Source organism: Diabrotica virgifera, chromosome 5 (genome assembly GCF_917563875.1).
Source record: "Diabrotica virgifera virgifera chromosome 5, PGI_DIABVI_V3a".
In the NCBI taxonomy this organism is placed as follows: Eukaryota; Metazoa; Arthropoda; class Insecta; order Coleoptera; family Chrysomelidae; genus Diabrotica; species Diabrotica virgifera.
This window is the reverse complement of record NC_065447.1, coordinates 263,968,730-263,996,270: the sequence shown is the minus strand read 5'-3', so window position 1 is coordinate 263,996,270 and position 27,541 is coordinate 263,968,730. Positions and strand designations below refer to the sequence as shown.

Genomic DNA, 27,541 nt, shown 5'->3' with positions numbered 1-27,541 from the left:
GATACCGAGGATAGTGATTATGAGTTTGGATCTAATTCTGCACTGTAAGGTAATATGTCTCATTAAGGGCATAGGCGCAAAATGTCGTCTGTCAAAATGTTCAATGTGTTTTAAATGTATTCGAATCCTGAGAAAACTAATAAGTATTTTTGAAAAATTTAAACGCAGAATGAAAGATTACTTTATTACCGAGGGCCGAAAGTCCCTAAATACTTCTATAATGTTCATTTACAGGGATGAAAAAAAAAAGAGAAAATTGAGTGTGATTTTTAATTTCAAATATATCTCATTCAAAAGAAACTTTTTATTTATTCTAAAGGACTTTCTACCCTCAGTAACGGTGTAATATTTCATTCTACATTTAAATTTTTCGTTAAAAATATTTATTAGTTTTTTCAGGATTCGAAAAAAAAATGAATACATTTAAAACACATTGAACATTTTAACAGAAAATACTTTGCGCCTATGCTCTTAAGAAAAAAATTAATTGTCATTGTTATTATTTTATTAGTAAATACTTACTTAGAGAGATTTAGAGATGTCAAAACCAAGAGAAATTAGTGCCCGTCAATCTAAGAATAGATTAAGTCAAACTGGCATTTTTAAATTTCTAAAAGCAGAGCAGCACCTCATGTACCAATGTTATCACTTCACTTTGTTCAAATTGCCATTAAACACACGAACCATTAATAAACGGTTTGTAGAAATAAAATTAAGACTTACAATCTGTTTTATTTAGTTAAAAGGACGACGAGACGGGTTTCTAGTACTACAATTTACTGTCCATCTTCAGGTCTTTGATAAAGGTCCAATTTTCATGCTAAAATTCCATGTTATTTCCTGAAAAAATCACCCTAGATACTATCCACATCTGTGAATTTTCTGTTACACTTAGTGACCTATATTCCGTCATGGTCATTTACAAAAATTTTAAGTAAATAAATAACTTTATAAATCACTTAAAGTACGACAAACAACTCACATCAATTAATTTTCTTAAAATTTAAAAACAATAGGTAGTTTGCTTCCCAACAACCTCCTCAAGACACATCCATCTTTTTCGATTTGTAATGAAGTTGAAATCCACTAGAAAATACCATACTATAAAAAATGAGCCCAGCTTAGACGATATCCACCATCACTAGACAGCTGTTTCTGTCTCTAGATGTCTTCAGTAGGGTTACGTGAAAACCTATGAACGAAAACGAAAATAAACTGCGTATTTAAGTGGAATTTCAAAAATAAATTAATATCCACTTCTATGACGCATCTCTTATAGAAAAGAAGAAAGGTCCCAGATACAAAATACATTATTAAAATAAAATTAAAATAACAAATAATGATTTAAATCTGAAACCTTTCTTCCTGTGAATAAAAAGGAAACATAAACTGTTGTTCACTTTTATCTTTATCTTTACTCAGATTTTGAGTATTGGAACTATTTTTCGGACCTTTTCCTAGACGAGTAAGACGAAATGTGATTGCATATTGTGGAATCCTTTTCGCTTTCTTTATTCGTCGTCTCTTGGCTTAAAAATTATAAAAGTTAGCAGAAAGTGGTTCCAAGAAAGGTTTCAGATTTAAATCATTATTTGCTATTTTAATTTTATTTTAATGATGAATTTTGTATCTGGAACGTAAATTCTTTGGGAAAATTCTTTTTTCTAATAGGTTGTGAGTAATTCTGAATTTAATTTCTTCATCCCATTTGAAACGGACTCACACATGCAACCAACTCATTCATCATACTAACCATTAAATTTAGAACTTGACACTCGAACACTAACACACCAGAATTAACTTCTGATCTTTCTCTTATAATACAATAGCATATTCTCCAGTAGCAACAGCACCTCCAGCCCCGAACTACAGCCGTCAGAACCATCCGGAATTGTACGCAGGAGCATACGAGATGAGAAACAAAGTCTGACAGAGTGAGGGTGGCCAGCCACAACCCTCTCCGCCTCCCGACTACCCTGGTACTCCTTTAGTTGATGTCTCTTCGTCATTTTTGCTCGTTCATCACGCGGGCAGAGCGAACGGAGACAAGACGGAGGAGAGCGACGCCGGTTCTACAGTTTAGGTTATACATACATATTTATAAATTATCGTCGTTTTTTAAAAGGCAGCTCTGATTAGGGTTTTAACAAATTACAGTAAACATTTTGCATAAAGATATTGACAATAAAAGGAACATATTATATTGCACGCTTAAGCGTAAAGTATGAAATCATAAAGATATTAGGCCAAAAAATATGTTCGTTGTGTATATTAGATTGACCAGCGAATTAAAATTTTATATTCCCGATGTTGCCAATTTTACAATTTGTGAGATATACGGATAATACGCATATTTTTAAATGAGACAACCCGTAGATTTTTTTACAATATTTTGTTTTTTACAATATTAAGAGAACCATTTTTAAATGTTTTTATATATACCCCATTCCACGAATATTAGACCCTCTTGGATTATCGCGACAACGAATATTTTACTGTGCAAAATAAGAAGAAGGAACGTAAATTGCAAATTACATTGTTGTTTATTGGAATAACTATTAGCGCCATTTACTTTCGTACTTCTTATGTTGCACACTAAAATATTCAATGTCGAAGTAATCCAAAACAGGCGTATGTTCGTGGAATGGCCCATACTTCACTTGATCTTTGTCACTATGTCCGGGAAATCTTATAATTATTCCATTTTAAATATACTTCCAGACTACGTAGACAACTGAAATTTTCAGAATAGCTCAGAACTCAATAAAAAATGCAATATTTAACAGCATTGTAACACCATTTATATGGATGCATTGAGTTTTATTTTGAATTTTAAGTCATTTTAAATATAAATAATGCAATGACATTTAGATCCCGTTGTAAAATACGTAAATCAATAGCGGATATAGCTCCGTGGTAGATCATTCGACTGGTTCAAGCCCAGGTGTTCCCTATTTTTTTCCTTAAAATTGTGTGTAAAGCATTTTCTTTAATTTATATGTGTTTCAAGTCGATTACAAAATTCTTTTATGACAGAAATTAAAACAACAACATAGTTTACAATTTTATATTGTGTCCTATAAATAATTAAAACGTGGTATTATAAAAAGTTCTTATTTATAAAAGTGTAATTATTTATTTTGTAATTAATAGTGCTGTATAAAGAGAAAGCACCTAAAGAAAAAAATTATGAAAGATGTCAATATGCCCACCTTGTCTTTAGAAACATAAATCCATTATTATGACAATTCATCTAAGACTTTTCTATTCCTTTCCGGAGCAATTAGTGCTATCTCTTCTGTAATTCTGTCTTTCAGTTCTTGGATCATCTGTGACCTATTTACATACACTTTGCTTTTTAAATAACCTAAAAAAAATCTAGAGGTGCCAAATCCGGAGGTTTTGCTGGCCTTCCGATAGCTCCTTTTCTTCTAATCCAACGATTTGGAAATGTATTGTCGAGAAACTCACGAACGCCTTGAAGATAATGAGGAGGTGCTCCATCTTAATGAATCCAAATTGATCTATACACGAGATGATTTATATCATCAGGAAACAATCTGGCTAATTCTAGAATTAACTCGAATTCTAAAAATGCCCAGTATTCTTCACCTTTTGTGGTTCTATCCCAAAAATAAGGTCCAATAATGGATATGCTGCATCTGCATATTAATAATTAATATTGACCATTAACAGGATATATGCTGCATCTGCAATAAAAACCTGTAACAGAAGGTGCTCTTATTTAAAAATCGCATATTTATTTATTTGTCAACGAGCAATTGCCCATATTATCCATATACAGTCGAACCCGCTTATTAGAATATCTCTTATAGGAATAAGAGATTTAACGAATAGAAATTTGAGGTCCCCGAACGTTTCTACTAGGCACAAATGATTGGTTATTAGAATATCCCGGTTATAGGAATACTTTTGATTGGCACGAAAACTATTCCAATAAGCGGGTTCGACTGTATTTCAAAAACTGTAAATTTGGCAACGTCGAAAATATAAAATTGTAATAATCAACTATTTATAATGGGAAATAAGCCACAATTTTACCAAAAAAAGATTTTATTAACGTTTCAATTTTATAAAATTTTAAATCGCCGGTCCACCTAATATACATAACAAACATTTTGTTATTGTATCATAAGGGGTATCACAGATATCTATTGTTTTCATACATTACGCGCGCACTGTATTTATATTGAAAGAACTGAATGAAAAGAGGAAATGTTTTGAATACAATAATCTACGAGAAATGTTAAGGGGCATTGTATTATACATTTTAAGTGTGTATTATAAATGTTTAGTTTTATGGACGATGACAGTATTTGCTAATTACACTTACCGGCAAAATTAACCGCTCACTTTAAAAATGGGTTTTGATATCTCAAATTTCTTAAGTCTGTTGTTAGATTTAAATGGTTTTTTAATATTTTGTAGCCTTCTATTCTTTAACAATATCGCTGTAATAATATTGTTGTAAACAGGCAAATTTTCATTATATACCGGGTGTACCAATCAAACTGTGTTTTTTTTTCAAACTTTGCGTCACCCTGTGGAATATTCTAACATTTATAAAATACTGAAATTAAAGCCCAACTATACCCTCATGTTTTCTTAACATTCTGTTTTTTGATTCATTCGCTTAAGTTGGATAATAAAAAAGTTAGGTACTTTAACAACTAACCTTGTTTTTAACTTTAAGGGGTAATTCTGTATGAAAACATACATAATGACAGTTTGCTTTATAAACTTATGTCCGCAAATGCTTCGTTTTCGAGATAGGGGGTGTGGAAATTTTTCTTACAAACTGCCGATTTTTTATTGCTCTAAAACCGGTTGAGATATGCAAATGAAATTTGGTGGGTTTAAAGAGGTAGTAATTGTGTATTTTTGGGCATACAATTAAGAATTTTATGTTGTTACATTGGTGCACATAAGGGTCATATTATCTGTATGCGCCACAATGGTGAGTATTAAATTCCTAATTATGTATATGTCAAAAAGTGCGGAATAACTACCTCTTAAAACCCACCCAATTTCATTTGCATATCTTAACCGCTTTTAGAACAATAAATAAATTGTCAGTTTGTAAGAAAAATTTCAATACCTCCTATCTCGGAAACGAAGCATTTGCGGACATACGTATATAAAGCAAACTATCATTTCTTTTTCATGTAGAATTACCCCCCTTAAAGTTTGCCATACTTATTTAAAAACACCCCGCATTGACGAAAAACAAGGCTAGTTGTTAAAGTACCTAACTTTTTTTATTCAACATAAGCGAATGAATCACAAACAGAATGTTAAGAAAACATGAGGCTATAGTTGGGTGGTAATTTCAGTATTTTATAAATGCTAGAATATTGCAGAGTCACGTGAACTTTGAGAAAAAAATCACAGTTTAACCTGTGATTTACCTGTCTAGCAACAATATTATTAGAAATCTCGGAAACGAAGCATTTGCGGACATACGTTTATAAAGCAAACTGTCATTATTTTTTCATGCAGAATTACCCCTAAAGTTTGCCATACTTTTTTAAAAACACCCTGTTTGGGCGAAATACAAGGCTAGTTCTGAAAGTGCCCCACTTTTTTATTATCCAACATAAGCGTGTAAATTAAAAAACAGAATGTTAAAAAACATGAGGCTATACATGGGGTTTTAATTTCAGTATTTTATAAATGCTATTTGATTAGTACAGCCGGTATACAATGCTAATTTACCTGTCTAGAAACAATATTATTACAGCGATATTGTTGAAGAATAAGGCTATAACATATTTAAAAAATCGCTTAAATCGGATAACAGATTTAGGAAATTCGACACATTAAAAACGACCCATTTTTAAGGCGGTGCGTTAATTTCTTGGAGAAGTGTATGTATGTATTTTGAATAAAAGTCGCTGTAATTTTTTAAATCTCTGTATAGTGACGCTGCATTATAAGTTAAAACCTATCATGTGAACTAGACTGGTTTATTTTAAAAATTCGGCCAATGTGCTCTGTGATCCAAGACACGCGCGAACTTTGTGAAAAGTGCGCGTGAAAACTTTGTTTGAATATTTGAAAATTTAAATAAAAACGGGTGCATTTAAAATTGTAGTCACCGTTAATTTTTAATGTGTTTCGAAATTTTAAGTGATTTTTTAGAATAAATTTATAATTATTAGTTTTGGCTTCCTTCGAATGAAAGGCTGATATTTTTATCCCGAAAAAAATGACTTTTTCGGGATGTTTTTAAGCTCCGCATATTGGAATATCTTTAGTAAGTTTTTTTTTAAATCTTCGAATGAGTTTGATAAACTTCTTTTTGTACTTTTGATGTTTGTATAGAAGCTTATCTCTGTTCTTTATAAAACTCGTTCGAGATTTATTTTACTAGAAAATTTTAATTGTTTTCTACTGTGAGTTGATGCAGCCGTGTATAAATGACAGGTGAAGACGAAAACTTTTTCTAACAAATGCATGAAACTAGTAATGTCACGACTAGTTCAAACTACAGAATCTGTATTTATTTATTTATTTATTTATTTATTAAGCGTATGGTACATCACAGTTGAGATTTTGTGTATAAGCAAAGAGGAAAATACATTACAAATAGTAAATCTTCTTCTTCTTCTTCTAATGGCGCTAGAACCCTTTGTGAGTCTTGACCTGCTTAACAATGTTCTTCCATTCTGCTTTGTCGGATACTTTCCTTTGCCACTGCCTGATGTTCATGGTTTTAAGATCCCCTCTAAGTCGCCTATCCATATTTTATGGGTCTTCCTCTTGTTCTATTTCCTTTTGGCTTCCATCTCTGGATTACTTTCACAGCTCGATTATCTGACATTCTTTCTAAGTGACCAAGCCAGTTTAGTATTTGTGACTAGAAATCCAACAATATCTGCGCTCTGCATTAATTCATCCAGCTCGTGGTTCATTTTAATTCTCCACGAAATATCGCTGCAATGTGTTGGTCCAAATATCTTTCTTAGTATTTTGCGCTCAAATATTCTCAGTTGATTTTCATCAGTGGTTGAGAGGGTCCACGTTTCACATCCATATGTGACCACTGGTCTAATTACTGTTTTGTAGATTCTAAGCTTAGACTCACGATTCAGTAACTTACTTTTCATAAAGTCTTTGTATGCATAAAAACTCTTATTACCGCTAAGAATCCGTGTTTGTATTTTTTGACTGGTGTTGTCATTTTTATTGGTTGTATATTGCCATTCTGTGAATTATCATAAATAAATCTTCCTTTAGTATTCCACAGCAGTTAACAGCGATAATCCTCTACAAGTACCTGCCTAATACTACCTTTCACGGCCGCTGTCGTGACGAGCGGCAACGTTGTCACAAAATTATCATTGAGTTCGCATGGGGCTATCCTTGTACACTGCATAGCATGTTTGAAATACGCTGTAGTCGTGATATTGGCACGTCGTCGTTTGAATTTTTCCAATACATTTTAATATTTTTTTGTGTCTTTTGGAATATCAGAAACATAAACTTTTTGATTTCTTAAAAATTGATATATTTATTTTTATAATGTATTAAAAATTTAAGTACACAGACTAAATAAAAATTATTTTTTTGCATTCGTACATTGACAAAGTGATTAAAATCAAACTTAAATTTTTGTTTATGCTTGAAATTTCAACAGACATCATTTATGCTGGATGACAGATGTCAAAAATGAGATTAATTATTTGTCCTCACGTAACATCTTTATAGAAATGGAGATTATAAATGACGGGGGACACTAGACCAGGGCGGATCTGTTTTGTGGTGGATATGAGAGGTGACTTTCTAATGTATGCAGAAAAAGTTGTGATAACTTAAGCAATAGTAATTGACTTATCGTCCCTCTCAAATAGGTTAGGAATTTCAATAAAAAATTAAAATATTTAAAAACATCGTTTTTTTTTTGTACTCTCGATGGTGATAACTTTAAAACGATTTACTTTGGAGTGAAGTACTGAAATAAAATACTGATAATAGAATTTTCTTATACCGGGTGTCCACTTATATTTTCCCCCATTTTAACTGCCTATAACTTCTAAACGGCTTAAGATAGAAATATGCGGTTTTCGATGAAATGTTTTATTTTAGTAAAAGTTTTGTCTGAATGGATTGAATTTTTTATATCGCTTTCAAATACGAAAAGAAAAATGGCTGATTTTTGAAAAAAACGTTGTTGACTTTTTTTAATAGAACACCCAGTATATTTTTTTGTAAATTGAAAGAAAGGTCATTCACCTATCCAGTGATATAAAGTTTTTCAAAATCGGTTGTCAAATCACTGAGTAATTAATTTTTAAAATGAGCGGTGCAACGTGGATATCACATACCTAAATAACATAACTAAGCAAAATTATGTGAATTCCACATTGCATCTTTCATTTTAAAAATTATTTGCTCAGTCATTTGACAACCGATTTTAAAAAATTTAATATCGCTGGATAGGTAAATGACCGTTTTTTCAAGCTACAAAAAAATATACTGGGTGTTTCAATAAAAAAAGTCAACGTTTTTTTTTTTTTTCAAAAATCCGCCATTTTTAATTTAAAAGCGACATAAAAAATGGTCATTTACCTAAAAACTTGAAAAAACAGTCATTTCCCAATTCAACGATATAATTTTTTTTTAAATCGGTGGTTAAATGACTGAGCAATTAATTTTTAAAATGAGAGATGCAATGTGGATATCACATAACATAATATCAATTTGCTGAGTTATGTTATTTAGGTATGTGATATCCACGTTGCACCTCTCATTTTAAAAATTAATTACTCAGTGATTTGACAACCGATTTTGAAAAACTTTATATCGCTGGATAGGTGAATGACCTTTCTTTCAATTTACAAAAAAATATACTGGGTGTTCCATTAAAAAAAAAGTCGAACGTTTTTTTTTCAAAAATCCGCCATTTTTCTTTTCGTATTTGAAAGCGATATAAAAAATTCAGTCCATTCGGACAAAACTTTTACCAAAATAAAACATTTCAGCGAAAACCGCATATTTCTATCTTGAACCGTTTAGAAGTTATAGGCAGTTAAAATGGGGGAAAATATAAGTGGACATCCGGTATGATACGACTTATTAAAAATAGGTTAGTTTATTACCCATGTTGCAAAATAGCAATAAATACAAAAAAGGGGAGAACAAAGCCTTTTCTCTTATTCAATGTTTTCAATCACTTAGATTGTAGTTAGGACCTTTATAATTCGCCTAGAATTTTTTTTTTTTAATATATTAAGACAGTCCACCAAATTTCATTAAAATCCATTTAATAGATTTTTTACAAAACTTTTTAAACTTTTTGCAAAACCAAATAAAAAGTGCTCATTTTAAAATAATGCGTTCCTTAATGGTAGAAAAAGAGACATTAGAATAGATTTGAATGAATTGAGGTACCTACCTATATAAGTTTCAAAACAGAAACTGCAAAAAGAAATTTGATTTAACCATGCTCCCACAGGCTGAATTTGTAGCCGCTCAACACTGCTTTTGGGTTTATTACCAAGTTCAGCAATGGATTTGTAATGAATTAGACTGAAAAGAGTGGGACTGGGAAATGGAAAAAAGGTTGTTATGCGAAATCTATTAAATCGATTTTAATCAAATGTGGTGGACTATTTTACTATAAAATAAAGATTTTCTAGGCGAATTATGAAGGTTCTAAGTGCCTTCTAAGTGTTTGAAAAAATAAGAAAGTGAGAATAAGAAAAAATAAGATGAATAAGAAAAGTCTGATTTTTCTCTCTTTGTTTGTATTTATTGCTATTTTGCAGCCAGGGTAATGAACTGAAACATTTTTGATCAGTCGTATCTTATAGAATATTCAACTATCGTTATTTCATTACAACTTTGCTTCAAAATGAAAGGAAAGTAGTAAAAGAATATTTTAATTTTTTTATTAATTTTCATTTTTTTACTAATTTTATATAAAGACAATCATTATTATTGAGGTTATACAACTTTTTTTGCAAAATATCAGGTCAACCCTCACATCTCCTTCAAATCAGACCCGCCCTGGTCTATATCAAAATTGAGATTATATGTAAGGGGGCACGCCTATTTGAAATGAATGATTTTAAAATATGTATGTGGTTTGGCTTATTCAAAAATATGGTTTCTACTAGTTCTTATTGAAACAGTTAAAAAGAGTTTTATTCGAACCTGCTCATTTTTTACTGGGCCAATTATATTAGACCAATTTGATAAATATTGCGTTTGAACAATTTTCTCTTTACTTATTGTTTCTTTCTTAGCAATATTCGATATAATTTCTAAGCCTTGTAATAACAATTTTATTCTCAGAAAGTATTTATAAGTATATTTTTATCAAGATTCAGTTGCAATAAACTACTTTACAGGAAAATTTATATCGTAAACACAAGTCTAAAGCAAAAGTGAATAATCATCATCATAATATACAGTGAGCACGTAAAGGTTGGAATAAATTAATTTTCTCGAGAATGGACGATTTTGGAAAAAATCCCAAAACAGGTCAATTTTTATTTTTAAATTACGACTTTTTGGCGTATATATCATACTAGTGACGTCACCCATCTGGGCGTGATGACGTCATCGATGATTTTTTTAAATGAGAATAGTGGTCGTGTGATAGCTTATTTGAAAGGTAATTCAATTCTCTATTCAGTAATATAAACATTAACATAACTATTTATACACGGTGTTCAAAAAAAAAATTTTGGATTAAATTTATTGACATAAAAAGAAGAATGTATGTAATTTATTTATTTCAAAATACATTTTACTGCTCTCAGAAAACAGAAAAAAATGTATATTTGAAAAATAATCATTGCTTTTCGCTTAAATTAAATGTTCAAATTGTCACGAGGCTGTTGGGTAGCTGCTTTAATATTGAATTTAGCAAAAAACAATATTTATTTGCCAAAACACATTTTTTCCTGTTTTCTGATAGCAGTAAAATGTATTTTAAATTAAATAAATTACACACATTCTTCTTTTTGTCAATAAATTTAATTAAAAAAAAATTTTTTTGGGCACCCTGTATAAATAATTATGTTAATGTTTATATTACTGAATAAAGAATTGAATTACCTTTCAAATGAGCTATCACACGACCCCTATTCTTATTTAAAAATATTATCGATGACGTCATCACGCCCAGATGGGTGACATCACTAGTATGATATATATGTCAGAAAGTCGGAATTTAAAAATAAAAATTGACCTGTTTCTGGATTTTTTTCTAAAATCATCCGTTCTTGAGAAAATGAATTTATTCCAACCTTTACGTGCTCACTGTATGTGACCACCGACAGCCCATGAAGAGCCATAGTCACCCGTTGGGGTTTCTAGATTCTAAAGTTTTACATGGTGTGGAGGCCAGCTACACTCTAAACTCCTCAAAAATTCCAACGTTATATCTGAAATATTTACTTCCTAGTTTGTCTTTTTTAGAAGATAAAAGAAGCGAAATAATTGAGGCGTGTAATTGTTTATTAATAACTAATAAATTTCGGTCTTAGCTTTAAATTTAAATAGGTACATACATGGTATCTACAATGTTATTCATAAAAGAACTGTGAAAATTTTGTCTTAGCTTGAATAAGTACACAATGGGTGCATTCTTAAGTATTTCCGTTAAATTGAAGATACTTCTAAAATATTAACCTTTAAAAGTCCTCCTAAACTTTCAGTTTTAGCTAACATTGATGTTCTATAAAGACAATATAAAGGACGGCTAAAAAGTTTTTTTAGGGGAAGCCACTAAAAAGTTTTCAATTAAACACGTCACTGTCGCAAGTTGATCGTGTTTACTACTTTTTACCTAGAAATTTACCAAAGACTAACTGGAGGAGACCAAAAAACTTAAGAAAGAGAAAAAGAGATCTGGAAAGTTCGCTGAAAATAATATTTCATTTTATTTTTCTTTGTTATATTCGTTTTCTTCTTTTGGTGATAACCTTTTATTATGCCTCATGCTCCAAGAACTACGTTGAAGACTCCGTTGGAGGTATTTTTTAGTCTTATCATATACTTTCCAGATAATTTGTTTTTTTTTTTGTTGTGAGACGGGTCTATGACGTAGATATCGTGTACTTGTACTGTTTATTACATTCATTTTTAATTAGCAAAATCATATGGAATATATACTGCAAATCGTCTTACTTCAACATAATCTTTAGTGAAGAAATGAGAAGTCCCAGATGTAAACAATAAATATGAAAATTTTCGTGGAGCCACCAGAAATTCGACTAGAATTTTAAGAATTATAGTTTACATCGAGGACTTTTCATTTCTTTAATAGATGTCCGATACGCGAATTATTTTTATGATTGTTTAATCTCAAACATTCAATTTTCATATTCGATATTAAACAATCTTTTTATCACCCCGTATATCACACTAACACAATTGTTATTATATTGCAAACATGTGCGGACTATTTAACCCGCGAGTAGTCGCGCCGTTAGATAGAATCTCACATTTTATCCTTTTTCGCGATAACTTGATGAAAATTTTTGCAATTTTGAAAAAATTTCGTAAGTGCCTCGAGGAAGGGTGTAGTAATGCGTAGGTATTTTTCTTCTTCTTCTTCTTTTTGTGGAATTCATGGCTTTGGGGAGAGCCAATTATCTTTAATAATTGTTAGACATAATATTTCTAACATAGCAAGTAAATAAAAATACTATAAAATAAAAATTTGTTGTAAATTCGTATTTAAATTCGCATTGTGAGATGAAATCTAACACGCGACTTTTTACGTTACAGAAGTGAGCGCGACTACTCCCGGCTTAATTAGTTTAATTATTGCAAATCATAAACAATATTTTCATAAACAATATTTTGTCGATCGGATAGCTCAGTGCGACTAGCGGCTGACCCGCACTTCACTTCGCTGTGAGGTACGAGAGTTCAAGCCCAAGCCAGGCCATCGGAAAAACAAAAAGGCTAACGCGTCAGTATAAAATTCTAAATATGAATCTGGCGCTTAGACTGGAATATGCGGGCATCTGATCGACCTATGAGGGAGCAGTACGGCAAGGGATAAGGGCTTGCGGCTCGGTGATACTCCCCATAGATCCCTACCGAAGGGCGTTGACGCCTAAGAACGGTGTATATACATAAACAATATTTTTGGCTAGGGCGCCCTAAATGTGCTGACTAAATAAAATCCTTTTGTTAATTAGACGCTTTCTGGGCTGTCCCCAAAAGTAGGGCAGCTAAGAAAGAGCATACATTAAATACATTCCTTCGAGTAACTTCAACGAGTGAAGATGTGCTTGTAACGGGTAGTTCTTTCAAGTCGACAGACTCAGTGAAACACAAGTTAAAAATAAATATATTAAAGATAATTATATACAGTTTAAAACAAATAAAATAAAATATAATTCCGTCTTCTGCAAAGGAAAAATAATATTAAACTTTAGTACAGTTATCCGATCATAATAGCAACATTAAAATAATACGATAAACAGTATATTTATATACAATAACAATCTCGCTACGTTAAATCAACATAGCCCTATATTCCGATCCGGAGATCATTCCTCGCTACTACCGCCTACTGCGATGACGATCATGGCAAGACCCACGTCACTACTGTGGCATCCGCCTAGGCATAGTCCCACCTCACATACGGTGCATCTTTTGCCAAGCCAGCTAATGCTAGTTCAATACGCTAGCAGCAGCTGTTGAGCCATGGTTAGTTCAATTCGCTAGCCACGACTGATTTTATTCTTCTCTTGGCTCGCCTTAAATATGCTCTTGCTGCCACTACTCCTTCGATTTCCCCCAGCGGCGCTATGCGCCAACACGGATGCTCCTCCGGTCGTCTCTGGTAAAACAGCTCGTCGCTTGTCGTGGCATCACATCGTTACATGCTTTTAAATACATTCCTTCGATTCAATTCAAAGAGACATCATGTAACTTCATCAAATGATTCTCAGTTCAACAGGTCTCCCGGGAAGTTAGTGTCATTTACAGAAATAAATTATCATCTTGAATTTGGTGTTTCACTAAAGCCGATAGATCCTGCAGCTGAGCTCGAAGATTATACAATATTTCTGTTTAAATTGACGGACCACTGAAGAGGTCTGGAGATACCGAAATGGACGTATGGATACTTACTAAAAATAAAGATATTCAAATTTCAAAATGCCTCAAAAACAAAAGAATTGCAGCTTATAAAGTGCAAGGATTTATAAAGCACCAAAACCCTTGAGGAAGGCATTTTCGATTTATTTTGTGTTTAATTTATTTATAGCACATTTTCCTCACTTACTACAGTCGTTACAGATAAAAATGTCAATGAATCTGTAAACATCATACGGACAAGCTGGATTTTTCTGAGAATCTCAATTTTCGGACCCCAAAAAAGATGCAAAAAAGTTCGCCACTCCTCCCGAAATTATCTCGGCTACATTTCTTGTTTGAAACATGTTTTCTACGGCGTACAGATTCTTGGCAAATCGATATTTTCCGTTTAATCATAGGTTTAGGCATTGGACATTTTCAAAATACATGGGTCAGCAATTTTAGGGTCCTGTAAAAAATGCGGAAGAAAACATAACACATTACTTCATAATGACTTTACAAATCAACAAAATAGCAATTCAAATGAACTTTTAGTATTCACTAATTCAAGCATTCAACCAAGCACAAGTGGTAGTTACAATAATACATTATAATCTGAAACAAGATTTTTGGGGTCCCAAAACTGATATTCTCAGCAAAATTCAGTTTGTTCTTGATTTTTAGAGGTGTAATGGCACTTTTGTCTCTGACGATTGGAGTATTAGTTGTATTTAAAAAATAATAGTGTTACAAAGCCCATTTTACACTTATAAAGGATCTATTCATTAAAAATTTGTAAATGCTATAAATTTTCCTGTTATCAACTACCAAATATCGTTTTTTGTTGTTAAATATAGTTTCGGCTAGATTTTTACAATGTTAATAATACATTTTTTGGAATTGTATCACTTCTATTAATATATCAATGACTTGTTTTATTAAATTCTATATTTAAGATTTGTAAACGGAAAGTACTATTACCATTTCAATTTAAAAAAGATCTCATTTCTAAGTAATTCCTTGTCCGAAAAATTGCTATTTTTATATTAACTGAATTTTGACATTGTCTTTGTACCATTGTTGAATTTTCTGGAAATGTGATAAAAGAAAATTGATTTTAATTGTTTCAGAATAATTGCCTCTTACCGCGGAATAAAAATTATCTACTGTTTACCCATTTAACAGAAATACATTAATTACAAAAAGTATCGCATTATTTTTAAAACAGAAAAAAGTTTAAAAATAATTTTTAATTTTTAGCAGAATGTTATAATACTGGCCTCTCTCGTCTCCTTTGGGTGTCTACAAATTCATAACATTTCAAGTTCAAGCGTGTTTTTGCCGAAAAAAAAAACAGTAAAAACGTTGTTAAAGGAGAATATTTATTTTGGACATTTGTGTTCGAGAATTTGATATGTGCACTATGTCTGCTTCTGCTTGAGTTTTCAATGAGGTGGTACGTTCTTACAAAAAATGAGTAATATAACGTCAGAACAAGCAGCCCAAATTGTAGGTTTAATTGGAGATGGACGATCACAATAATATATTTCTGATGTTATAGGAATCCACCAATCCAGGGTTTCAAGAGCTTTAAAAAGGTATAAAGAAAGTGGGTGATACACAAGAAGAGCAGTTCCAGAACGTCCCAGGTGCACGAACCCCGCAGATGAACATTATTTTCATCTGCAGACTTTGCGTACACATCATGTTACAGCTAGAAAACTGCGAAATGATGTTTACACAGCCCTTAATGTTCGAATAAGTGCCAATTCGGTTAGAAACAGATTAACGGAATTTGGAATCAGAGCCAGAATGGCTGCTTACTGCTCCACTGTTAACGAGGGCACATCATATGGAACTTTTAAGTTTTTGACCAGGACATGTCGACTGGGCTAATGTTCTTTTTATTGATGAGTCAAGATTTGCAGTGTCAGATCCACAAAGTACAAATCTTGAGTCATCAGTAAAAGAATATTAGTCCAGTCGTTAATATCCCAATCGACGTGTCCTGGTCAAAAACTTAAAAGTGCCATACGATGTGCCCTCGTAACAGTGGAGCAGTAGCAGCCATTCTGACTCTGATTCCAAATTCCCTTAATCTGTTTCTAACCGAATTGGCACTTTACGAACCGAACATTACGGGCCACGGACTGTGGAAAGATCATTTCACAGTTGTCTAGTGTCTATAAACGGGAAAGGGAAGAAAAAAATTAATATCAAAAATTAAATCAAAAATAATGGCGCATAGTACTTCTTTTAAATTGTTTTTTTCTAAGATGACTATTTTTGAAGAGTATAATAATGACTACACTTTATGAATGGTAACAGTAGATAACTTTAATTCTGTGTCCTTCAAAGATAATCTATATTTGATGCTAATCTCTGTATTGATAAATATTGTAAAAATTAATATATGTACATAATGGAATAAAATAGCTGTTTTCATACGAATCATGTTCTTTTATTTTTTACCAATTTTTACAGCTTTCTGTAGCTTAGATGTGGAAGACAGTCTGTGCTGCAGACTATCCTACATTTATCTAAGATACAGAAAGCTTTGCTGAAAGATTCATTTTATACTTACCCCTTTCAGGACGGCTGACCAATATATTTGACACAAGAAAAATTGTCACACTGTTGACCAATACATCTGCCACCATGCTTACCAGTATCTACAGACCAGTCACATATATCTGCCACCGACCGATATATTATGCAACACTCGGCCAAAGACGTGGACCATGACCAAAGCAAACGAAGAAAAGCTCAGACGTTTTGAACGAAAAATACTTTTTGGACCTCACCATATTGACACAAACCAGTATAGGATCAGAACCTATATCGAATTAAAAGCGCTCTACAATGACGCCGATATTGTCAAAGAAATTTAATCACAGCGACTAAGATGGGCAGGCCACGTGCACAGACTTTATAACGAGAGACTTGAAAGACTGGCATGGGAGGAGATTCCTACAGGCAAAAGACCACTCGGACGTCCCAGAATGCGATGAAGAGATAACATCCAAGCAGATCTCCGAAAAATGAACATCCCATTTGACCCTAGGTTGATGGAAGACCGAACAAATTGGAAAAAAGTTATACAGTCACCCAGGACCCACCCAGACTTGTAGCGCTACATGATGATGACTCAGCCAGAGACGAAAATGTGCGCGCAGCTCACATACTATTTGAGATTTCCAGTCGCTAAAAATAATACGACTCCTGCTAATTATTGTGAACTAAACCCAACAAGAAGTGTAGAAGTTACAAAAATTTGGGAACACAGTTAACTTTTCCAAGATAGTGAAGAGCCATTTACGTATAGTGGGAGTGAATATTTACCAGATGGTACTAAGAGTGATCCAACATTAAACATGGCGTATCAAAGTCTGTATAATGGAATAACTGCAAAAATTAAAACTGGATCAAGGGTGTCTGAGGGATTTAAGGTCATGAAAGGATTATGGTACACTCGATGCTGCTATAGAAGACAGAAACATACAAGGTTAAAAGCCATATCCATGATGAAAAGCATTCTGTGGGACCAAACAATATCTAAAGCGAACAAAAGGCTCATATACAATATCATACTTAAAAGTATAATCACATATGGCAGTGAAGTTTGGCCACTGAAACAAAGAACTGAGAAAATGTTACTAGTAACAGAAATGGACTTCTGGAGAAGAACAGCAGGTAAATCAAGAAGAGATCGGATATCAAGTGAGAGAATATGAGATATGATGGAAGTCGCACAAACAATAATTGATGACATAAAAACAAAACAACGAATATGGTACAGCCATGTACAGAGAATGCCAGATGACAAAATTCCTAAACAGATTTTGGCGTGGGCACCACAAGGAATAATGAAAATATGAAGGCCGAGAAGCTGGAGGGAGGGAATTGAAAAAGAACTAGAGGAAAGAGAAATCCCCTCCAGGTCTATGGTTAAAAAGAAAAGAATAATGGCAGTTAGGAGTCAGAGAACACTGTAAACCGATAGTAGTAGTAGTAAAAGTGATCAGGCAAGCTTAGAGAATCATAATAACTTCGAGGAAAATGATCAGAATAATATTGAAAAAGATTATAGTGATATACAAATCCAGTGGGTAAAAACTCAATTCGTCCCCACATAAATGTTGGCTACTGTAACAATACCTAGGTCTGGGATTTTATGAGTCTTTTTGTTTGATGCATTTGTTGAAATATGTTCATCACTGTAGTTGGTGCATTTTGGTGAGGCAGGTAAGGTTAATAATTGTATCAATTTCTATAAATGTAACTTAGGTCTGGATCCCGCGTATGAAAAAAAAGTTGATTAATAGCAAGCTGAAAATTTGTTAATCGCTTAAGGGTGTCTAGTCGGATAAACTTTGATATATGGGAACACTGGAGCAGGGGCAGTTTTAATTGTGGAACAGGTTAAAAATTTGGAACGGTCAGACCACGAAAACGGCACATTAATTTTGTCCGACAGAATAGACTTAAACTCTCCGAACAGAGATTAAACTCTCATGCAAAAATCAGACTGCTATTTATCACCTGTCATAATTCCTGCCATTTGACATATTCTACATGTTCCACTCATTAAAACGCCCATTTGGTGATAAATAGCAGTCTGATTTTTGCATGAGATTTTAATCTCTGTTCGGAGAGTTTAAGTCTGTTCTGTGGGACAAAATACATGTGCCGTTTTCGTGGTCTGACCGTTCCAAATTTTTAACCTGTTCCACAATTAAAACTTCCCCTGTTCCAGCGTTCCCATATATCAAAGTTTGTCTGACTTGACACCCTTAAGCTATTAACAAATTTTCAGCTTGCTATTAATCAACTTTTTTTTCATATGCGGGATCCAGACCTAACTGTATTGTACTGACTTTGTAATAAAAACTACCATATTTATGTAAACACATTTATTATTATGATATTACATAAAATTGTATATGTCTGACAGCTCTACAAATGTATATGAATATATAATGAAAGAAAAGAATATATTTTCGTAGAAAACGTATCTTCCAAAAATCTCCTAAGTACAGCGGATTTACTACAAGAAGACAACATAAGTGAAATTGACATTCTCAGTAGCTGTGTGCCATTTAATGTTTTGTGTCACCTAAATGTGCAAAGCTTAAATAATAAAATAAATTTACTTGATATTTTCAATGACACGTATCAACCAGATATATTGTGTATTACTGAACATTGGGCATCTTCTGATAAACTTCTTACACTTGGATTGTATAATTATGTTTTAATTACTAGTTACTCGAGGAGTTGTCACATCCATGGAGGTGTGGCAATATATATAAAAAATAATAGATTCAATGTATGTAAAGAAATTGACTATTTAGCACAGTTTAATGTGGAACTAAATTTTGAATGTACTGGAATCTCCTTAAATGGCAACTGTTGCATTTTAACTATATATAGATCGCCAGATGGAGACATCGATGTATTTTTTAATAATCTTCACGAAATTTTAAATAACACAATTCAAAACTATGCACAGGTGGTCATTTGTGGAGATTTAAACATAGATGGTTTTATAGATTCAATTCAGGTAAAATGTTTTGCTGATCTGTTGGAATGTTTTCAACTAAAATCTCATATATCCGTGTCTACCCGTGTCGCCAAATACGGTAGCATCTTAACCAAATCATCCGTTGACCATTTAATTACAAATATGGATTTTAAATCGCTTAATATTACGGTGTTTGACCCAGCTATCTCTGATCACTCTGCACAGATGTTGAAATGGGTTCAGGTACCCACAGCACCACCACTGCGGAGTGAGGTAATAACACGTAGAGTTTTCAACCAGCTGTCTATTGCAGAATTTAAGTTTCTATTAGGAAAAATTGGAATAGGTAATTGCATTGCTGTTGACAACAAATTTGAAGTTTTTTGGGATGATCTTATGTATGCATTCAATGCTTCATTTCCATTAAAAAAAGAAATAATCAAGCAAATCATCTATTTAAAACAAATATTTCAGCTGAATTAAAACAAGAAATAGATAATCTTAAACATGAGAATTGGCTACGTAAGAATACAAATTTAATAAGTAACGAAGAGTATAGAATTAAAAAGAATAATATAAATAATAAAATTATACGTGAAAAACAAACTCATTTATCCAACTTAATAAACAACTCTCAAAATAAAACGAAAACAATTTGGAAATTTGTCAACACAAAATTAGGAAAAAAACAAAAACCACGTCATTCCAGAAAAACTTGAACATAACGGTCGGCAATATGAAAACAAAAAAGATGCTAGTAATGGCTTTGCAGACTTTTTCACTAGCTCGGTGTTATCAATTGTACCAAATAACAGCAATACATGTACGATTAGCAAAAACACACCTGGTGGGTCATTCTTTTATAGGCCAGTAATTGAAATTGATATATTGGAAATTATAAATACTTTCAAAAATAAGAGATCTACAGGGTTTGATGATGTACCACTGTTCTTGTTGAGAGAATGTTCTGATAAGATCGTACCCGTTCTAACTGAATTAATAAACTACTCTGTATCCACAGGAACATTTCCAAATATACTAAAGATGGCCAAGGTAGTTCCAATTTACAAAAGAGGAGAAAAAAATCTCCTGTCCAACTACAGAGGAATAACACTTTTAAGTGTCTTTGCAAAAACATTTGAAAAGGCTGTTTATAACCAAATTATGCCTTATTTAAATAATGAAAATATTATTACGAGTAAACAACATGGTTTTCGGCCGGGGCATTCTTGTGAGACCGCCTCTATCGAGTTTGTACAATCTATCCATGATCAAATTGACAAAAATCTATTTACATATGGTTTGTTCTTTGATTTATCGCGTGCATTTGACTGCTTAAAACCGGAGTTTTTGCGTGAAAAACTTGAGGCAGTTGGTATCAGAAATCCCGTGAATTCTTGGATACTCTCATATGTTTGTAATCGTCCGTTTTACGTTACGATAAACAATATATATTCTGATATCTTTCACAATAGCCTAGGAACTCCTCAAGGAGGAATATTAGGTCCACTACTTTTTCTTTTATATGTTAATGACTTACCAGAGTATTTTAGAGAACAAAAAGACCTATTTATGTATGCCGATGACACCAGCATGATAGTTTCCGCAGAAACTTTGGAGCAAGTAGTTATAAAAGTAAAATATTTAACAGGGCGATTCAAGGAGTGGTGTGATAGGAATGGATTGGTTGTAAATTTGGAAAAAACCAAGATTGTAAACTTTTCATACGGTGAGAGAAGAACGACCCAACCCGTTTTTGAACTTAAAATCAGTAACAGAGATGTGGTAGTCAGCACAGCAACACATACAACATTTTTAGGCACAGTTATAGACGCTAATTTAAGTTTCGATAAACACATAGATCATTTATATAAGCAGCTTAATAAGACGTATTTTGCGATAGCGGCATTAAAAAATGATATGCCATCAAGTACATTGATCTCTGTTTACTATGCGCAGGTATATTCTCGTATCGCGCAGAACATCATTATTTGGGGCAGAGCTTCCGAAAGTCTGCGCATTTTTCTCTTACAGAAGCGTATTATCAGACGAATTTTTGACATAAATTACCGTGACAGTTGTCGGGAAGTTTTCAGAAAGAAAAGAATTCTTACGGTACCTTCCCTGTATATATATAAACTGTTAACTTTTATTTTCCAGAAGGTTGAACTGTTTAAGAAAAATAGCGATCTTCATTCACACTTTACGAGGAACTGTGACAAAATTCGTTTGATGAAATGTAACCATGCCGGTTTTAAAAAATCCCCTCACTATACTGGCCCTTCTCTATTTAATAGACTACCGCTAAGTTTAAAAAATCAAAATAACTTAAGAAAATTTCAAAAAGAGCTGAAAGAGTTTTTGTTGAATAATGCATTTTATTCCTTGGAAGAATTCATCCAAGAGACATCTGGGTAGTCGCGGATATGAGAGTATTGTATAATTTCTGTTTTTTTTTTGTATTTTAAGTGTGCAAGTTATTTGTGAAATTTTTATGCTTTATTATGTAATATTTATTATGTAATTCTATATTGACTTACCTTCATACTTGTATGAAACAAAAGGTGAATAAATTATTTATTATTATTTATTATAATGTAAATAAATTAGCAAGTAAATTTAACATCAAAATTAATATCTTCCAGTAGTAGTAATAATGGTTAATAATTAAAAACAGCTTAAAATGGTTTCAAATAATACAAACGTATATATTCATTCATTTTAATATTTATATTTTGAATATAATATTTCTCCAATAATTGAAGAATACAACAAAATCAAACTGATGTGAGTGCCAAAATTATATTGGAAGATATTCCTAAAATGCAATCTTTTTGATTGACGTACTAATACCTAATCAGCCAGGATAAAAATCAAAATTTAATACATAGTTCAAACTACAAAAACTTTATATCAAACGATGGAGGATAAAGTTATGTACAAAAAATAAGCTAATAAATATAACATGTTAGATGTAACAATAATAAATGTTAATTATATTTAATCTAAAAAGAAAGCTAAACTAAATAGAATTGTGAAATCTTTTTATAATTAGAATATATTTTTATAAAATAGTATCAGCTAACTTACGAATAATAATACATTACTTGTACTAAATGCGTTTTCTAACTAAAGTAGAAATTATTTTTATGTTCTAAATCTTACAGGTTCTGCTCTAACTTATAAACATCATGATAAGCATTCCTGATAAGGGCATAAGGGAAACAAGATTCCAATAAATCCATAGTTAGGAAGGGAGACTCTTGAACAATTTGGTCCAACAACAAATAAACTGATTCTCTATTTTTGATTGCATCTTTATCAGCCTCCTGTCCTAATCTAAGCAAACTAGATGAAGCTAAAGCCAAGAATTCTTTCATTCTGTCTTCAATATCTCCCTGTCCACAAATAGTAAAAAGTGCTCCAAAAATGTGGTTCACTGCTAGTGCCATGCAATGAATGTTATTTGTATGTCCCTCTAAAGATGGTCTGTAGAATGACTGTTCAGATTTAGCAAGCTTTGGTATACTAACTGCTACAAATACCATTAGTAGACAGACTAAGAGATGCTCGTTATCACCTTCATTTTCTTGCTTTTGTAATTTCAGTGCAGCTATGAGAGTAGGATCAACTTTGCATGGTAAACCAGCAGCCGAAGTCATTTCACTGACAATTTTCATAGGATCCCCACTTAGCAAATGATGTCTGAAATCTAGAATAGAACTCACCAAAAATGGAATACGTTCTTCTAGTACATCTGTTAAACAAGATTGTGCCAGTTGCCTGAAGCTCAATATTACACCGACTATTGTCATTCTCTGAAGAACATTATCAACATTTGAGAGTTTCTTAAATTGTTCTTTCATCACTTCAGGTTTGTCAAAGTTTGTACGTAATGAAAGGAGTACATCCTTATTAATTTCTGCCAATTTCTTTAGCTCAACTACTTGGCTAGCAATGTGCCACATAAGAGTTTCACTCAGCTGCTTCATACCATAAGGTCCTATTAATTCAGCCAAAGCTCTCAGTTCATTAACATCAGAATATTCTTCAGGGTTGAATGGTATAGAACCTTCAACAGTTACGCTAACAAATGATCTCTGATTCATTGAAAATATGATATTACCACCACTTACCCTTCTTAATAATACCTCTGAGTACCACTGAGTATATATAGAAGCTATCGTTTTTTCTCCATGACTATCTACGGCTTGAGTTTGCTGCAGCAGACAATTATTGAAAACTCTTGTTATATCTATATGTACATAATTCTCGACTGTTTGCAGCACATTCATATAAGACCTAACACTCACCAAAAGTTCAGAAGGTTTAGCAATTTCATTTGTATCTTGGTTATACATGACCATTCCTACTAAAGCTTTTGCAAATCTGGTTTCCAGATGTTGGTGCAAGTATTCTCTAGGTGCAAATGTATATTCCCAGACGTTGATATTAGAGAAATAATTTATAGCATAACAAAGTTCTGTTAAAGCCATGTGTAGTTTATCCATTGTTGTTAAATTTTCTCTGGTTTTTCGGTAGCTTTCTTTACCTGGTTTTTCAAATTCTATAGTATTCTTTTTGTTTTTTTCCTTCTTTTTTCTATTAATCTGCTGGGAAATTAAATGTGCACAATTTTTAGGAAGAAGCTTGTCACTCATTTTGCATTGTGCATCACAAATAGCTGTTATTATATTTTTGGCCTCTTTTGCCATTTCATCGAGAAACATATTTACGACAGAAAGACTTCTCTCTCTAATATGATGTCTTTCCTCTGGACAAAGTTCGTGAGTACAGTTCTGAAAGTGGCTACAGATCGATGGAAAAGCCACTATATATCTATTCTGAGCTGGAAATTCTAGGCACATATGGAACTGATCTTCAAAAATTCTGTTGTAAAAACAGAATATAGACAAGTCTGAAGTTTCTCTCAGCATTTCATCTAAATTATCAACCATTTTGGTGTGGAACTGAATAGAATCCAATAATTCTGCTAGTTTTTTCTCATCTATCAGTCTCATTGGAGATTTTGCAGTGGAGGTATATGCCTGCAACCTTAACCAATCTAAACGGAAAGCAAAAAAGTTAAAAGTTTCATTTTCTTCTACCTGTTTTATAGAAACACTGGAAATAGTATTGCATAGGGAAGACAGTATGATACCTTCATCTTCTGGACAAGTCTGCAGTTTTTGCATAAATTCCTTTAAAGTTATAGCATCCCAATGAGATAGATATTGAACGTAGTACCTCTGCATTACCTGACTGTATTTTCTTACTAATACTCTCAAATCTTCCATGTGAAAGAGTAATTCAGGCAAATGCCTATCAACTAAATCTTCAGCTGATTTACCTTTTGTTCTATGTATAGGTGGATTATCATTATGCCTTAATAACCAAAGAACTTCATCTCTAGCATAACATAAACCCATAAAAACCATCAAAGCTTTCGGTCCCAATAAACCTGGTTGATCCATAAATATAAGACCTAATTCTTTTAGTGCTGTCCTTAGGAATTTCCTACGCTCCCTATGATTGTACCCTGCTTTTTGAACAGCTTGATTTTGTGCATCTTTAACTTCAGATATTCTTTTACCATAACCTTTTAGTGTATCAAAAAATGATAAAACATACTGATGAATGTAGATGACTTCGTCTCTAAATAATGGAGTGACCCAAGATGACTCCAAAGCATTCAGAAATAATTTGTTAAAATGTTCCTGTTGTAGTAAATTATTCAGTAGCAATAAACCAAATATAATCCACCGTTCCATAGCATCCATTGACAAAAACTCGCAGGACATTCTTTCAGAAAGAACTGGTTTTAATAGTAACGAAGGATTTCCTACTAGTGTCAATTTTTGTTCTGAACGCCATTTATCCGCAGAAACATTTCTGGGCACATAAATTGGAATAAGGGACTGTAAGGCTTGAGCCAACAGCCTAGCATGAGGTGTAAACTCTTCACACAACTTTTTGAATGGAATATCATAGTCAGTAATCATATTTCCTAATCTGGGAAAACTTCCATCTTGTGATCCATGAACGATTTCATAAGCTGCGTTAAATAAGCCCAAAACTGCTTTACGGTCTTCCACTTTCGACAAAAGAACCATTAAAGATACATAAGTAGTTACAAGATCCAAATAGTGTTTTGTAAGTTCAAAATTAACTGTTATATCTAGATCTACCTGGAATGTATCCATACTCGTTAACAGATCACAGACATGATCTTTAAAGTCTAATAAATCCACAAATGTGTAGTAATATAAGGACAAGGACTTAATTATGTCATTTTTAAGGCTTTGGATTGGCGTAAGACTTTTGACATCGATATTTGGAAATTTTCTAACAATACTCTTGATGGATGACTCTAAATTCTTGTCAGATAAGAATCCGGGTTTGGACTTAGCATCACCACATGCTTTTTTGATGTTGTAAATCCTAGTTAGCATTCCAATCCCCCGATCATTGAGAATGATTAGCTTTTCGGCAAGCTTCCGCTCATTCTGATTCATTTGGCGAGACATTTTATTTCCTAAAACCGAACATTTTTAAATGGTTATTGTACTTTTTTAAAATACGTACCTGTAGTTGAATATAAATATCAGTCGCTTGATATTGTGATAGATTACCATTTACTAAAACATTATTGTTTTCACTTATTTACTTTATAAATGTAAAATTCTAAACATCACAAGTATGACAGTCTCATGACAGTACTTTCAGTGTCAACTTTTATGGGAGCGGCCGTTTTTCAGAACGTAATCCATTTATAGCTCCCGTTTTACACACGCCAGAACACTGAAATTTTGCAACATGGCTAGAGGTCCTGTTAAAATATCTGTGTGTATGTTTAAATATGCATATTTTTTTTTAATACTTTTACAAGAAAATGATCGTATCCTAGAAGAAGTGTTCCAAAAATATTTCCAGGACTTCAAAACTATTTCAAAATAAAAGAAGATCTTGCTAAATTAAACAGGGCCCGGATTACGTACACTCGATACGCATCGTATCCGCCATGTTTTACCGTAGGGAGTGATTACGAAACCTCTTTCCCTACGTTGTCGATGCGAGTCAACTCGAAGGCACTGCTCGATACCAACGACCCTGTCGAGTTGCCAACTCGAACTATCTATCTCTCTCTGATAGATCGCTGATCTCCTATAACGCTTTCTCTCTTGCCGATCCAAGTATAAAAATTAAGAAAAGTGAATACATAACGACATAACCTACTTACTTCATACTTTGATTTCTTCAATTTAAAAATAATGTAAATCGTTAATCAAACGATATTTAGATTATACGATTTTGATAATAATTCTCATGCTTTGAACATTAAAAAAATATATTGTTTAAATCTCCCAGTGAGGTGTTAACACTCATTACACGGACAGAAGTTCTCTAATACTTATTCCTATTTTAAAAATATGTGAAGGAAACGTCCATGGTTAATTTTTATCCTTGTAATATTTGCAGAGTAAGATTTAATGGCGAAAAGGTAAGATAAGGAATGTTCTGTGACAAAATTCAATGAAGGGAATGGGTAGTTAGCAGTGACCATTACGACCTTTAGTAATATTTTTATATAACGTCTCCCATCTTCCCTGGCTATTTAATCTTTAATAACGGTAAAAAATCATAATTAAATCTCAAATTCTACTCAAGTTCGAAAATTATATATTTACATATCTAGGTACACGTTATCACTGTATCATCCTTAGAATATAAAATAATCGTTTATAACAATTAAATATGTAATAAAAACTTTATTTTATATTCTATTGTAATAATTATTGAGGTTAATGAGAGAAACTGCTTGGCATATAACGTGCACATCATTCCATTTGTTCGAAATATTATCCCGCAGGTTCAAAAATACGATAATTGCCGATCATTTTCTGACAGTCTACTCGAACCCAGTTCGTAATCACTTTTTGGCTTCGA

At 32.6% G+C, this 27,541-nt stretch overlaps 2 protein-coding genes across 4 annotated transcripts in view; one reads left to right on the top strand and one right to left on the bottom strand.

The window, feature by feature from the left end:
- The window catches only part of LOC114330043 (disintegrin and metalloproteinase domain-containing protein 10), a 129,657-nt gene extending 113,136 nt beyond the window's left edge, over positions 1–16,521 (top strand). Inside the window, exon 11 of one of the 3 annotated variants that reach the window (XM_050651882.1) lies at positions 1,845–16,521. In XM_050651882.1, the coding sequence (XP_050507839.1) occupies positions 1,845–1,930 (86 nt within the window). In that variant the 3' untranslated portion in view covers positions 1,931–16,521. Of the gene's footprint in view, positions 1–1,829 lie in introns of all 3 variants that reach the window. The other 2 variants (XM_050651881.1, XM_050651880.1) reach the window with 2 other exon arrangements.
- Positions 16,522–22,301: 5,780 nt separating this feature from the next.
- On the bottom strand, positions 22,302–26,377 carry LOC114329957 (membrane-associated protein Hem). The gene is made up of 2 exons (XM_028279243.2): positions 26,180–26,377; positions 22,302–26,129 (listed from the first exon to the last, which is right to left on the bottom strand). The coding sequence occupies exon 2, from the start codon at positions 26,119–26,121 to the stop codon at positions 22,756–22,758; it is 3,366 nt and encodes a 1,121-aa protein (XP_028135044.1). The 5' UTR covers positions 26,122–26,129; positions 26,180–26,377; the 3' UTR covers positions 22,302–22,755.
- Between the last annotated feature and the right edge of the window lie 1,164 nt (positions 26,378–27,541).